The 14,957-nt window shown below is 48.2% G+C and overlaps 1 protein-coding gene across 7 annotated transcripts in view; it reads right to left on the bottom strand.

Moving 5' to 3' along the window:
- Positions 1-9,641: 9,641 nt before the first annotated feature.
- HP1BP3 (heterochromatin protein 1 binding protein 3) overlaps positions 9,642-14,957 on the bottom strand; it is a 25,454-nt gene continuing 20,138 nt past the window's right edge. For all 7 annotated transcript variants that reach the window (XM_025203666.1, XM_025203668.1, XM_025203665.1 and 4 more), the window contains 3 exons: positions 12,970-13,081; positions 11,885-12,019; positions 9,642-10,835 (listed from right to left, as the gene is read on the bottom strand). In XM_025203666.1, the coding sequence (XP_025059451.1) occupies positions 10,550-10,835; positions 11,885-12,019; positions 12,970-13,081 (533 nt within the window). In that variant the 3' untranslated portion in view covers positions 9,642-10,549. The remainder of the gene's footprint in view (positions 10,836-11,884; positions 12,020-12,969; positions 13,082-14,957) is intronic.

Below are 14,957 nucleotides of genomic sequence, written 5' to 3'. Positions count from 1 at the left end.
GCTCGGATTTACTCCCCGTTTGTCATCCTGTCAGGAATTTCAGGCAGACGCGCGCGTCGCCGGGGATCATCTGTTTAGCAGCAATAACCCCAAGCCATCCATGAAATTGTTCTCCAGCAGGCCGCAGCAGGGGCCAAGCAGACCCCTGGGAAGCACGGGAAGGGATCCCAGCGCAGACGGACGAGAGCTCATCCCAGCGACCTTCGCCTGCTAATGCCAGCACCGCTCTGGTGTCCCCCATCACGACCAGCCTCTCCCCCGGATGGCAAAGCAGGGTCTAATATGGCCCATAGCAAGAGCCTCCACAGGCAAGCCCCAGCCCCAAGCCACCATAAAAACAGATTTGACTCTGCAGCTCACGGCTACTTTGAACTGCCACTTTTCCCCGTTACAGCCATTAAATGCTCCACTCTGGGAGAGCACAGACCCGTCGGGGCAGGGCAAGGGAAGGGGGCAGGAAAAATATAGCATTCAAGAGAGAGGATGGCTTAGGGGCGCCCATCTCCCTAGCCAGCCAGGAGCATTTCTGGTTAGAAACCATAATTAGGTCACAGCCAGGATGTTCCCCAAACCCATCTGTCATAAATAAGACCGGTCACTGCTTTTCCTCACTTGGGCTTTTCTTTTCCTTCTAGACTGCCTTGCACTCTCCCCCTTACCCTCAGCATCATCTCCCTCTTCACATTGTTTCTCCTACAACCAACTGTTCATCTCCCAAACGCTGTGACTTATTCCTGACATTCAGTTTTCTTCGGTATATTCTCTCCTTTGATTCAGCCTATGCTGGGTCACACCACGCACGCCTAGCACTACCATCACTTTTTCCCCTCTTCCCCTTGACAAGCAGTTGGTGCCAGGGGGTGGATGCAGGTCTGGTCCGTGCTGTGGATGTGGGCAATCAGACCGGGGCTCGGGGAAAGCCACCCCCCGGCTGAAGGGAAGCCCTGGAGCTGTAGCAAGGAGGGGGCAAGCACCGAGCCTCTCCTGACCAACCTACCTGGCAGGCTTCAAGACCATCTGGTTGGCATGACTCACTCCTAAAGTAATTATAGGGCAGCTTGGCCTCCATAGCCCAGCCTACCCATATCCTTTCTGCCAGTCAGTCCATCTGGATTAAGGCTTTCTGCTCGCTAGGTTCAAGCAGCAAACTCATCATCTCACTCCAGCCATCAGCCAGCATTGGCTGTTGTCTTCTCTGAACCAGATAGGTAACTTAGAAAAGGCAGGCAACACATGCCATTAACAACTCCTCGAGCCAGGAGTTGAAGGGTGCCCATGTTGAGTAATGTTTTAGCTATCAAGTAATCGATGGCAGGGACAAGGGCTAAGGCAGAGGACCCAAGTAAGCCCTCCTTTCTACAACAAAGGAACCACTGCAACTTTCCTGGAAGTCTCCAGCAGTTTTCCAGACTCATCTCTCTCGTATCTACTAAAATCAATCAGAAGTGGGCTTGAGCAACGCTGATTGCAGCTTAGAAACCACCTCCCATGATAAGGAGCCGGCACCTCGCTACAGCCCTGACAGAGGCGGCTATCTGGGAAGTGATGGGGGAGATTAGGTCCCACACCCATGTCAGGAACCAGGCCCCAACAATGGTTGCCTGGATCTCTCATCTCCAGGCCTCTTGGCAGCATTCCTCAGCAAGAGCTACATGCCAGATGCCACCAAGACAAAGCAGTCCTTTGGCCAGCTTGCAGCCTGTACAAGACTGCAGTGAGAAGCAGAGGAGAAAAATATGCCTTCCCTCCCCCTACAATACTGTGACTTTGCAAGATCCCCAAATTGGCTCAAGAGAAAACCACTGCAAGAACCACATACTAAGTGCAAGACATTTAGCAAGTGATCTACAAAGTGCAGGGTGCTGGGGAATGACTGAAATACATTCCCTCTCCGGAAAGGGGCTGAGCGTTTAAAGCCTACTGACAGATAGGGGTGAGGGGAAGAAAGAGAGGTTTCCTTAGCTTGAGACACTTGCCCCACAGTCGCCCCCCCCCAGTCACTGCATAGGCAGCAGCTGCGATTACCAGGTTGCAAATACCTCCTAAACAGGGGAGCTTTGCTCTATCAGTGCTGGCATTTGCAGTTACAGAGGAGAGGTGAGGAAAGCCTGCTTTTCCCCTGGATGCAGATCCTGGACTCACGCATGCACACATGCACCATTTTCTCCTCCCCCCCAGGTCTCAGCATCTGCTCCCTTCACCCAGCCCCACCTATTCCTGGGCCTCCAGCAAGGCACCCAGACAGCTGCCTGGACCCATTGCAGCGCAGGCAGCTGCCACCCCGCTGCAGCCGGCTCTCACCTTGGCCGCAGCTCCAGCCTCACCGGCGCTCCAAGGCCAGGGCAGCAGGGGCAGGCTCCAGCAGCAGGGAATCAAGCATGCAGATGCCCACAGGGCACGGGGGAGAGCCCCAGCTCCAAGGCCCCTCCGGTCTGTCCCCGCAGGGGCACCCAGCCTAGAGCTGCCCCTGCCAGGCTCTGCCCATCCTGGGGGATGCAGCGCGCTCCCCCATGTGCTGTCTGCAAGGAGCAAACAGCATCACCTGGACCAGCGCATCCCCCCGCCAGCCAATCCACGGCGAGGAAGGCGAAGCCACTCCCCTTCCCCAGAATCAAGTTGTCAATGAAATCCCCCCCCAAAAGTACCGCAACCCGGCAAGCCTTAAAGGGGCACGCACCTCAGAGTCCGCAGCTGTCGTCTCCCAGCCTCTTTGCAAAGGGGATTTTTTTGGAAAGGCGGGTTGTGGCACAGCCTATCCTGGTGCCCCCAACCGGCACACTCGATCTGCTGGCAAAATGGATCCGTTCCAGGATCAGGGCCAGGCTCCCCACTCCAAGTGGTGCTGAGCTCTGCTGCGCTGCCAAGAGTCGCAAGGCAAAGCGCCAAGGCAGGGAGAGCAGCTGGGCAGGGCTCTGAACTGCCTGGGGCAGCCTCCGCTGCCTGGCTCCAGCAGCTGCTTTGCTTGTGGGTTTTGCTTTGGTCCTTATTGCTTTGCAGCAGCTCTGAGGCTGGCATGGGGGTTGGGGAGAACAGGGGCTCCTCCCTTTGACTCACAGTTATTGCACCAGGTGTCACTCGCTCCGGTTTGGCTGGAATCCAAACAGAGCAGGAGCCACCACATCCCTGCTTGCAGGGTGCGGGGGGAGAGAAATAGGCATTGTGCAAGGGAAGAGAGCTCATTTCCTGCCTCCCCTTGCCCATGACGGAGGGCTGAATCAGTGCCACTCACCCCCTGGCTCTCTCCTTTCCTGGGCGGGTTTCCTGCGGCTGCTTCCCAGGCACCCTGCAGAGAGAATCGGTCCAGGCCTGAGCTCCACGAGCTGAGCGGAGTTCCCAGCTCGGAGGATGCTCTTGCCTGTATGGCACCTGCCCAAGTTGCCTCTCTCATTAACCATCTAGTCCGCAGTTGGGGGCCTCAAGCTATGCTGGAGCTGACATAACACCCTGGAGCCCCCTGGGCAGGCAACGCTGTTATCTCCCTTTTCCAAAGAGTTGAAGCTCAGAGAGATGGACCCACTTGTCCAAGGTCACACAGGGTCTGCAGCACAGCAGGGCTTTCAGTGGGGGTTGCCCGTGTGCTGTGACGACACCAAAGCCAGTGCCTGTAGGCAACTGCAGCAGCAGAGCCGCTGCTGACTGGGTCTCAGTAACTGAGGCAGGGCAAGGCTCAGAAAAGACCCTCACCTTGGGGAGCAGGAAGAGGCAGCTGAGAAGACAAGAGAAGTAGTGAAGCATGAGTCAAGCTAGCGCTGACCCCAGGCTGGAAGAAACTGGCACCTTCCTACTCAGCAGCTCTGTTCTCCCGTCTATTTGCAAACATGTGCCGACTTCAGTGACACACAGGAGGGGTTGCACCTCCTCCTGCTGTTATCCTTGCCGAGCCAGCATAGCTAGGAGGGAGGGAGGGAGGGAGCTGGAGTCTATTCCCATCCGCGCGAGTCGGAAAGATTCTGCCTTGGAGCACCCACGTGCAGGACGGACAGACAGGCCCAAAGACTAAACCTGGCCTGCAAACCATCTGCTGTGGGGCTGTCTCAGCAACAGGGCACTTCACGAGGCTCAGATCCTGGTGGGAACTTGCAGGACGGGCAATGAAAGACCACCGCTATTTTGCAGTGAGGGCGAGTGATGGTGACCTGGGGCGGTCAAGAGACAAACTGATCTCCTGTAAAACAGCATTCAACATCTGCATGAGGCCAATGGCAGCCGGGATACAAGAAGTGACAGGGCTTTTTTCCCCCCTTCCATCGCCACCCATTTCTGCTAGTAGGAATGCAGATTCCAGGCAAGAAAAATGAAAGGAGCCAGGGTGATGCCGGGATTTCACAACAGGGATGTGATATAAGCCGCTGATTAGGTCAGCAGGTGAGAATTGCAGGGAGCCGGAAGGAAGTTCACAAAGAGGTGACAGCTAGGTTGACTCATTTGCTGAAGGAATAGTAAAGAAAGTGAAAGTCCCGTCCTTCCAGTCAGGCACTGGCTGCAAAAATAAGTTCTTTCCTGACTCGCCAACTGTTTGAGCAAATGGCCAGTGCTTTCTACCAGCACTTGTGCTTTTAACTGTACCACTACTATTCAAGTAGTACAAACCCTACTCCACGTGCGGACGTGGGTATACTGGCATGAAATGTGCTTATATCGCGGTAATGACACACCATGCAGATGAAGGAATCAACAATACCATTGCAACTGCATCCGTGCAAGGGCGAGTACTAACAAAAGTCCTTCGGTCAAGAACAGATCATCTCCTGTGTATGGAACATCCTCATCTGCTGCAAGGGTGCAGGGGATTTGTTAATACAGCAGGCAATACTGAATACAGGAAGAATAAGGAATTTGGGTGGATAGAGGGTTTCCAGAGAGCATTTGAGGCAGTTGCAGAGCATTAGCACCACTACTAAGGCACTTCACTGGCCTGCTTAAAACCCCCGCAACTTGCCTGTGAAGTGCAGCTATCCCCAAACCAACATGGACCTGATGGGGTTTTTGTCAAAGCAGCGCATGAAGGGGCTCACAGGAGAGAGCTGCAAGATACAGGGGTAGATAGTGGCACAGTTACCGAGTGACTTGTTTCATAGACTAGACAAGTACTTCACCTCTGCACTGGGGAAGACCAGTCCCCACTTAGCAACGCTAGGCTCCGGCCTTGGCTCACCACACGTTCGCAAGAAGGGCTGTGTGGTCAGTGTAGTTCTCCGTGCATCTGTGCTGCTGCCTGGCAGGCAGTGTTTGTTCCCTTGAAGACTTTGGTGTTGCAGGTAGAGTTGCCACAGCCTAGGTGAGGTGACAAAGGCTCAGCCAGGTTTATTACCTACAAAGCCCCTAGTTACGACCGTGCATGTCCAGGGTTACAAGCCCTGGGTGCTTGTGGCAAGGCACAGGCACAACTCCCACATTACAGCTCCACGGGTTTCCAGTCCCCCTCTCATACACTGATCAAAACAGCTGCTTACATCAAACATTCGCATAGCAAACATCGCTCTACCAGATCACCCTAATCCTTCTATCTCCCCCCGTTATCTTGTGTGTCGTGGACTATCTGGCACCAACTTTAACAGTCACCCTTGGCAATCAGCCTCATCATCAATCAGCTTTGCCAGGGGTCTGTAAAGCCTAATCTTCCAACCTAAGCCCCGATTGATGTGTGCAAGGTCAGTGTTTGGTGAGGCCTGCTTTGGTCAATGCTTGAACAGAGCCTTTATGTGAGCTGTATGTGCACTGCTTGCATTAATCAATACTCCAGCAAGACCTACCCCGGGATGCACAGACCAAGTGGGGACACAGCTGTGTAAGCGAAGCAGGGCTATCAATAGTCAGAATCAAAAGGGAAATCTTGGAAGGTCACCAGCCTGGATGAAGCAAGAAAACAAATCTTAGCAAATGCTTCTGCCAGATTTTGGTACAAAAAGACCCTTGGATCCACAGTCCAAAAATATTATCATTGGAAGATTTTAGGCAGCATTATCGGGTTATTAGCATGTAACCAAGGAAGAGATGACAGATGGTCTTCAAGAGATGATAATATCATGGAGGCAGAATCTTTACAGGAGGAAGAAAGGTTTGGTCAGGAAAAAGATCTGAGACTGTGGTGAGAACAATTCTCACAATAGTGGAATCCCAGGATTCAAGGCTGGTTGGAAGTCTGCGATGGCTGGTTTGATGTCAAGGTCCAGGAATGATGCTACTGAAAAATGCATCCAGAAGGATGTACAGCAATAGTAAGAGCTGTATTTTGAGACAGAAAACGGAAGCTTCTTTACTTACAACTACAGAGTTCTGGGATCAGAGTAGCACGTCTCAGACGTGGAATCATAAATTCCTCTAGAAAGAGAAATTGTAAACCCCAAGGGTCCTCAAGTCCTTAAGGAATTACAGTGCATCAACCTCAGCGATGAACACCCTCAGAGGTGGGATCCTCCACTGTTTTCTACACTTCTTTAAGAATCCAGAGCCTTGGAGCCAAGAGGAATTTCTCGTGAATACACTCATGGCCAAAGAACAAGGTTTTGGCCATCAAATGATTTCTGGAAAGAAGGGTTGGAAATGCGTTTTAGATGGCAGATTTTTTCTGTAAATGGTGAAAGGTGCTTGTAAAAGCAGAAGTCATATTGTACAACAGGATTTGGTAGTGGGTAACTCTAAACTGCAGGGTAGAAAATACAACTTCCTCCTCAGCAGATCCAGCCTCCTTGCTCTTCAACATGCTGCAACAAGAGAGGTGGGACTGAGAACCCACTGCCCAAAGAGAGGACTCTCTGATGTTTGTCCCCCTTCCTTCCAAGCAGTCAGGGCAAAGAAATCGGAGGTCTGCAAGACAACCCTTCCTGGGTCCAGAATAGCCTCATCTGTATAGGGAGGGTCCCTCTGCTTGGGACACACCACTGCAGGGTATCAAGTAGTCTACCTGAGGACTTGTCCAAGGAGGAGAAGGAAAAAAAAAGCCACAGCCGTCTGACAGTATTTCCATGTTTCTATTCTGGGTGGAAAAAAAACCCATCAGCTTCCTCACTTAAGAGAGACACCCTCATTTTGGAGGGCTAATTATTTGGGGAAAGGTGTGCATAAATATGGTATTTGGTAAGAAGATACACTGGGGAAGAGCTGTCTTTTGATTAAATCAAGCCAGAACCAAAGCTTTGGTGCGACTTCTCATGGAAGAGTATTTCCTGACATGTTAATTACTGAAACAGCAAATAGGTCTACAAGGACGGGCAGTGCAACGTAGCGCTTATTAGGATCTGCTCTTAACAAGTGCCAATTCCACTCCAACCATAAGAGATGCAAGACTTAGGGCTGCAAACGGATCAGCAGCTTGTCAGTAAATCACACTTACTCCCACAACGTATGCATACCTGAGGCTGTAAACACTTCATACTACTAGGGAGAGCTGCACTGTATCAATTCACGATTCATCACTGACCTCTGCCATCCAGGGACCTAGCCCATGTTTCCAAACAGAAGTGGCAATGTTAGTTTGTGGCAATGCGGTCATAATCTGGAACCATCCTACATGCATTTCTCACCAATACAGACCCTAAATATATGCCCTTAATTTGATCCAATCATTTTATAGGCTTCCCTGCTAATCCAATATTCCCAGCACTCCTATAGAGGCAACAGCGCACTTAAATCTAATAGTAAGACTGTATTCCTCAGTCTCCCTACATGTTATACCGTGGTGCTGTATCTTATTAGGTCCCCATAGGGCTGCCAGTGTGGGAAACACTGCTCTGAGCAGCAGCAAGATTCTTGGCTGCAACACCTAAGAGCTGAAATAAGGTTCCTGTTCCATTAAAACATGCAGTTTTTCTCAGAGCATCTGAAAAACTCTTCATTTGTCATCTAAACTATAAGATCAACCAATATCTGCTATTGTGAAACAAGCATTTTGCATTATGTTCTAGTGAATTATGTAGCAGTAACAGTTTTTATCATCCCTTTGGGAGGTCTCATAAGACTAAATCATCAGTAAAAAAAAAAAAAAACCTGAAATGCAGAGACACAGTGTTTTGGGTCCTTCTCTTCCCGGCATACGTGATTCCAGACTGTGGGTGTGTAAAATAAAGGTGACCTCTTTTTCAATTTTTTGAATTTGCTGGGTGGTGGCACAAGTCAAAGCCTACAACATTTCCAAGTGAGAGCAAACCAATCAAAACCTCTCCAGTGCTCAATGTGCATTGCCCCATGGAGACTGGGGTTGATGCACTTGACAAAAGGAAGAAATAGGAGCCATTGTCCCTTTCTCCCAGCAGCATGGCTATTGCGGGAGGAATGGTCACACTGCGTAAGCTACCCCTACCGCCCTTCCTCCACCTTCCCCATTACAGATGGAAGTGCAGGCTAAGGTGGCGTTACTACTACTTTACGCAATAGAAAAATGGGTGGAATATCTGCTGGGAGGAAAAAAAGTCCTCCCCCTCTATAATACTCCAGAGGGGTTCTTTGAAGCAATGCAAATTCAACACTAAACACTGTCCTCACTCAGCTCTGGCATCTTGTCACTGCTTCACCAATTTCTCCCTCCCACCGAGTTTCTCATTTCAGAGTATTTGACTCCAGATGTGTAGTTTGCATATTCCAACTTATTTTGCAGTTTACTAGCTGTGGTTATAAATTGCTCTAATCCCCATGGGTTGGTTTAATTTCTATTGATGCTTTCAATTTCTCCCAGTTCAGTATCATCTGCGAATTTCCTTAGCTGCCTGTTTACAGCCTTTACAGGGTCCCTAACAATTGAAGTCAGTAATCTTAATGTTTTTTCCCCCCACACCCCCATTGTTACAAATAGATGATGATTACAGGGAAGGAACAGGAGAGATGTTACAACTTATTGGAGTTCTTCAAGAAGCGTTGTCGGTATGCATATCCTCAGTGCTGGGCATGCATGCACCGTAGCACTTGAGCTTAAACTTTAGCCTTAGCAGCACCTGTAGGGCAAACCATAGCTCTGGTTCTCATGACCCACACTGAATAGATAAAGGGAACACATCCCAAAGAAATCCAGCTGCTGCTAACTATCTTTCTCCTTAGAGTTATCATCCATCTGCACATCCTGACCACAGGTCATTCCTGAAGAGCAACCACATACCTGGAGGTGGGTTTTAGTTTCCTAGGCAAAGAGCCACTTTATCAAATGCAGCACCTGCCCTGGGGGGTTCTGAAACTGCGCAGCGCTTGGGGAAGTGCTTGGTGCCACGTGTCGGCTGCTCCTTCTTGTACCTTTGTGACGGGGAAGAGCTGCAGGCGTAGTGGAGTGTTTTGTTTGCTGCTCTTAAATTTACATGCTGGCTGGTGTTTGTTAGACAAAGCAGGCTGAAGAACACCTTGCTCTTGGAGCAGGTGGAAAGATTTCAAATGGACTTTAACTTGTGGGAGTCTGTTCTACTCAACACTGTGGCAAAAGGGGAACCGACTATCAGTTTCCCTGGGTCACTGTGGTCTTCAGAGAAACAAGAAAAAAATGAGACTCAAATAACAGTTTGGCAAGACACCTGGGACTGGGAATAGTTAACTCTCATTTTAAAAAGATCAGATTTCAAGTTGGAAGATGTATATCACCAATACCATAAACTACCGCAATCCCATGTGCTTTTTACTCACCTAAAGATGCTGAGAAAGCGACAGAAAGAAGTCACATGATAGGCCTGGAATCTAATTGCATTTTATTTTAGCAAACTGCATGTTTTTCACTTAACATCTCTACATTAGCAACTGTGTAACTCCAGCTTTTCTTTAAAAAAGGGTAAACAAGAAGTGACAAAACTCAGGATCTTCATCTTTTAAAAACACATTTCAAAGTTGGATTCAAGAAGACTTTTATATATTTTGGTTTTTAGGTAACAGATGAGGGATGGAATCACTAACTCAAATCGCAACAACCCAGCTAACTGAAAGTTGCCCCTTCTGGGATCCCTTTGAAGTCAGAGGATCAGAACCTTTTGCATTCACCGTTTGCTGAAGACCTGACTTATCAAGGGGAACTTGCTGGTCTGAAGGAGCCGGACAGACATTCTCCTTTGCATATCATTGCAATGGCCAAGCAGAGAAAAGCAGCTTGAGAAGTCAGTGCGAGCGCTGTACATGTTTTGCTTCTCCACAGAAGCATTAGGAACCTTGGTATCACCATGCAGGAAATCTAAGGAGGAAGCTACTGCAGTTTTAACTTTCCACTACAGTTACATTTCTCCAATCATCCTGTTCCTGCTGTCTAAAGATATAAAAATCTTCTTTGAACAAGGTTTAAAAAAAGCCAAAAAAATCAAACCAAACACCATAAAATGTACAGATTATATGGTCTAGAAAAGTCCTAAAAATTATTGCAGAAACTAAAGATGACTTGTTTTAGGGAAGGAGGCATGAGGCACAGCATCTATACCTAACTGAAATGCTTGGGTTGATTTGACTTAGTTTTCAGCTTTCCCCCATCACTCAAGAAAAAAAAAAAATTAAAGAAAGGTTTAAGTGTCAGAACTAAAATACAAATGCACATTGACATTATAAAACAATATTATGGATCTGACCATGGGATTCCCTGACACATTGGAAAAGTTTACTTTTTTGCCCGGAGAGATTTCCTTATGGTAGATTTGCCCTTGGCGGGAGATTTCACTTCCTTTCTCCCACTTGCTGCTGGTTTCTTGGAAGTATTGCCGCCAGAGGGTTTCTTGATGGCTGGGGCTGCTGGTCTGGCTTTCCTGGCAGGGATTTTGACCTTTGGTGGGGGCTTGGGTTTCCCCCGGCGGGCTGCAGGTACTTTCCTTGGCTTGGGCTTGGACTCTCTTCGTTTTACTGGAGGGGCTCTGCTCCGGGATTTTGGAGGGGGTCTCTTCTGCATCCTATCAGGAAGAAAGAGTAAGATTTTACTAAGGGCTACGAGATAATTCACACCCAGTGAGGTAGACTGCAGCATCCCCGATTTATTGTGGGTGTTCTAGCATGCAGCAATCGAGTAGTGAGTTGATCAGTAAGACCCCAACTCCATCTGGTAAATTCACGCTCTGCAGAGTACCCACAGCATTATAGCCAGCAGCATTTATACTTCCATCTCCTCTGGCAGGCATGTAAATCCTTCCAGCCTGTCAAGAGTGAGTCATGCAACTCAAGTGTCCAAGAGCTCTGAGCAGGGCTTTGTTCCTACCCAAGGCCATTCACATTAAATCCACCTTCAAAGCGAGAATGATTTTGGTTGGTGTGTTCCCTACTGTGTTAAAGCCAAGTTGTTTAATAAAACTCCTCAGCTTTTTCAAGGGACACCAGCAGTTTTGAGAGCACAGAAGATCACATGGGGAAGCTGAATGGAAAAGCTAATTACACTGAAAATGAAAATACAAAAATAATGTACAAAATTAGAATGAGTCCCTTTTCTTCTCTCTCAGTTCAAATGATGAAATTGTGGAAGTTACGATCAGCGCTCAGACTATTTGCACAGCACCCACCACACTGGAGTTTGGACCCTGACAGGCCCCAGGAGCTCCATACACGCAGCATGACCACCACACGTGCGCGCTCAATACCTGCTACATTCCTTGCTGTGCCAGCCTGAGGCTTCTACTGGGCAGCAATAGGTGATCGTAGATACATATTCCTTGCCCGAGACAGGTCTATAACATTTGAACTCTGGCCTCCAAAGATGAAGTGCTAGTGCAATCTGCTGCAACCGTCTTTAGTGCAATGAGACTACCAGTTCTCAAACCAAACGCTGCAGCCTGAAGCCAAAGTAAACCCAGCCAACTCCATGAGCTCAGCTCCTCCATTGTTCTCTTGCATCACAACGGTTTTTTTGGAGCCTGCTGCTGAAGTGCCAGGTTTCTCCCCAAGCTCACGAATACAGGATGGCCAGACTTTTTAGCCTGAAGAACTTTATTTATTTCCAACTTCATTATACCTCTTTTTTGGAGGTGGCTCTTCCTCCTCAGACTCTTCCTCCTCCGATTCCTCCTCTTCCTCCGATTCCTCTTCCTCCTCCTCAGATTCATCAGATGCCTCCTCTTGATGCTTTTCTGGGAACAGCACGCCTGGGCTACAAAGGCAATCTTGTTAAAATTAGAGCCGTACTCATATAAAACCATACAAAGTGAATGTCAGATGGCTGAAAGGCAGTTTATCAGCAACCCTGACTTACCAGGGATACTTATCCAGTTTGCTTTTGTAAAGCCTGTGCTGGTTTGAGCTTCACTGTTCTGCTGACTTGTATAAAAAAAACACCCCCCCAAAATAAAAAGCACAGACCCTGTGTGCTGCTATCTGAAGTAGAGAACACCAAGGGGCTGCCAGGATGGATCTAGCTGGAGGAAGTCCAACTACCTGAAGGTCATTAGGAATGCTATAGCAGCCTCCAAGCTCTCTCATGCTCTTACGATGGCTGCTTGCATCTTTCTTGTTACATAGAGGGGGATGACAAGTCCAAACTCTTAATGCTGTCAGGCACAAGCTGGAGCCACCAAGGGCTTGAAGAGGTACGAGATGATTTAGACGGGGAGACAAAGTTGTTGTGCTGCTCTGGCTCCTTGTTGTCTCTGTGCTCGCTGAGGCTTGACTCAACATAGCCTACCTTCCAATCTTCCTCCAGCTATCTGGGTCTCGTCCTCTCCCTGAACACATTTAGTAGAGACCATCTCCTCCTACATCTGCAATAAGGACAGTGAAGTAGCTGGATCTATGGTATTTTTCATTATGATCACTCCTGTGCTGCTAAGAGGCAAGTATGCAAGGTATCTCCTTATGCAGATTTACTTTAAATACTACATTGCTGGGCACTACAGAAGATGCCAGAATACCCGAGAACATTAAGCCCTATATTTCCCTTGTTAGTAAAGCTACCTTTACGTTTGACCCTAGATTTGCCAGTGTCAGGACCTAGAGTGGTACGCGTTACACAGGGTTGCGGGTAACAGACCAAAGTGTACAAGTTTGTGCCCCAATACAAATCTCCTGTTGTAAATGAAGAACTGCTTTCAGATAGCTCTTTACCTGGGGTAGTAAGGGAAGCAAAGCTGGAAGGTGCCGCTGAAGCCCTTTCCAGAGATCTGCTCCATCCAGCCATTCTTTTCGCATTTCTGCAGGGTTCTCTTTAGTAGGTGCACTGTGAAAAGTGAAGAGACAGGTCAATACTTTACCCTGTCACATGCCTCAACTGTACTGCTCTATGCAATGCACCCTGAAATCCCAGGCAGAGGTGGGGGCAGAGTAACATTTTCTTATCTACAGTTAGAGGGGTTGAAAAAGGGGGTTGACAGTCCACCTTCACTGCCTGCAACACTCAAGAGTGCATCTGCTTCTGTACAGGGCCTGGCTCGACAACTGCTTTAAGATGAGGTTTTACCAAGTCTTCAGAATTCCCCACATGTACTGTTTAGGCACATTCAAACGTTGGACCTAAACAGGTAAACAGGTGTTAGTGCAAGTCCTCCCAAAGAAGGAATGAAATAAAGCTCCAGTTGGAAATATGAAGACCAGACAGCTCCTTTATAAATGCTTTTGATATTCACACAGTTCTAGTTACACTGACCTTTCAGCCTGCTTCATTCAGATGGTATTTTTGCCTTAGCTGGCACATGGTATCTCACCCTCCCCTGTCCCTGTCCTGCCACGTCCCTAGGTGTGATCAATGCTGCCTTATTACAGTGAACTACCAGCACTTCAGAGCTCAGCTATCAGAGGTAAAGTATTCTTTTGCCCGATTCTTCTTCCCATGGTTTTTGTAGTGACAGAGCCCAATGAAAATGCACCACTAACGGGACCTCTCCTCGCCAGCAGCAGGCAAAAGTATGTAGCTGGATAAACAGCGTGTCTTGAAACGTTTTTCTGTTTCAGTTGAGATGGACAGAAATGTCAGAAAGACGTGAGCTTTTTCTATCTAGCACATTCAGAAAAGGCTCAGATGAGGAAGGGAAGAGAACGAAAACAGAATGTAGGAAACCTTGGTTAAACTGTCATTTGAGCATGTTCGGCACATTAAGTGGAAAGGTATTCACTGTGACAAGCTTCTTACTAAAAGTCTCGCTTCAGCAATATCAGAGAAGTGACATTTCACAGTAACAAAATCATTTGGGATCAAGCCATCCTTTCAACAGCCTACAGGCCATTCCCACTGAACACTTAATTTAACTGGCATTTGAAGAGCTTGCACGGTTAACTGAATGGATTGCCTGCATTAAACGCTTTACTTGTGCCAATGCTAGACTCGTTAAGAGTCCACACACTTATTTTTAAAAGCCACAGTTTTATAGCAGGCACAGCACAACAGCAGGCTATTTTTAATCTGGGTAAATGAAGATCAAGAGTGGGGAAGAAAAGGGATGCAGCTGGCATTGCAAGTGCAAGGGACAAAATAAGAGTGTATAGTTCTAGCCTGCTCTTTACATGTATACACCTGCCTGCTTCTCTCTCTCCAGATCCCTCTCTGGATTAGTTCAGAAGGGAAGCAAGATCCTAATAGTTATTTCCAGCCAACAGGATGCAAGAGAGGATGGCAAGCAAATGTTTATACGTGTCTCACAATAGTAAGGACTTTGCTAGCAATTATCAAGGTTCCCAGGCACTTGAGGTGGCTTGAATTATGTCTGCCTGTAACAACTAGAGCTGAAATTCAGTGACCCTGAAGCTACGTGATCTGGGAATTCTCTGCCCTTACCCATTATACAAAGTGGCTCACTGGTCAAAATTTGGCGTCAATCTCCAAATCACAAACACACACAAATTATAGCTGACCTAAGCCCTTTCTGCCCCCATTGTTGGCTGAGAAGGCAGAACTGCGTTCCCTTCTGAACAACACCCCTGCATCGAACAAACATGCTGACTCTGTTTTTCAAGAGGCAGACGAGTGCAGTCTCCTATAATCATTACAGCAGGACTGTCCAACTGGCAGTCTGCATCTCCTGCTGCCATGCGGCGTGGTAAGATATGGGGGTCAGCACACCAGGGACCACCGGCACAGTTTGCATGGTGGTGGTAGGATC

The sequence above is a fragment of the Alligator sinensis genome, unplaced genomic scaffold, assembly GCF_000455745.1.
Source record: "Alligator sinensis unplaced genomic scaffold, ASM45574v1 scaffold512_1, whole genome shotgun sequence".
NCBI lineage: Eukaryota > Metazoa > Chordata > Crocodylia > Alligatoridae > Alligator > Alligator sinensis.
The sequence above is the reverse complement of the archived record's forward strand: the minus strand, read 5'-3'. Positions and strand labels throughout refer to the sequence as shown.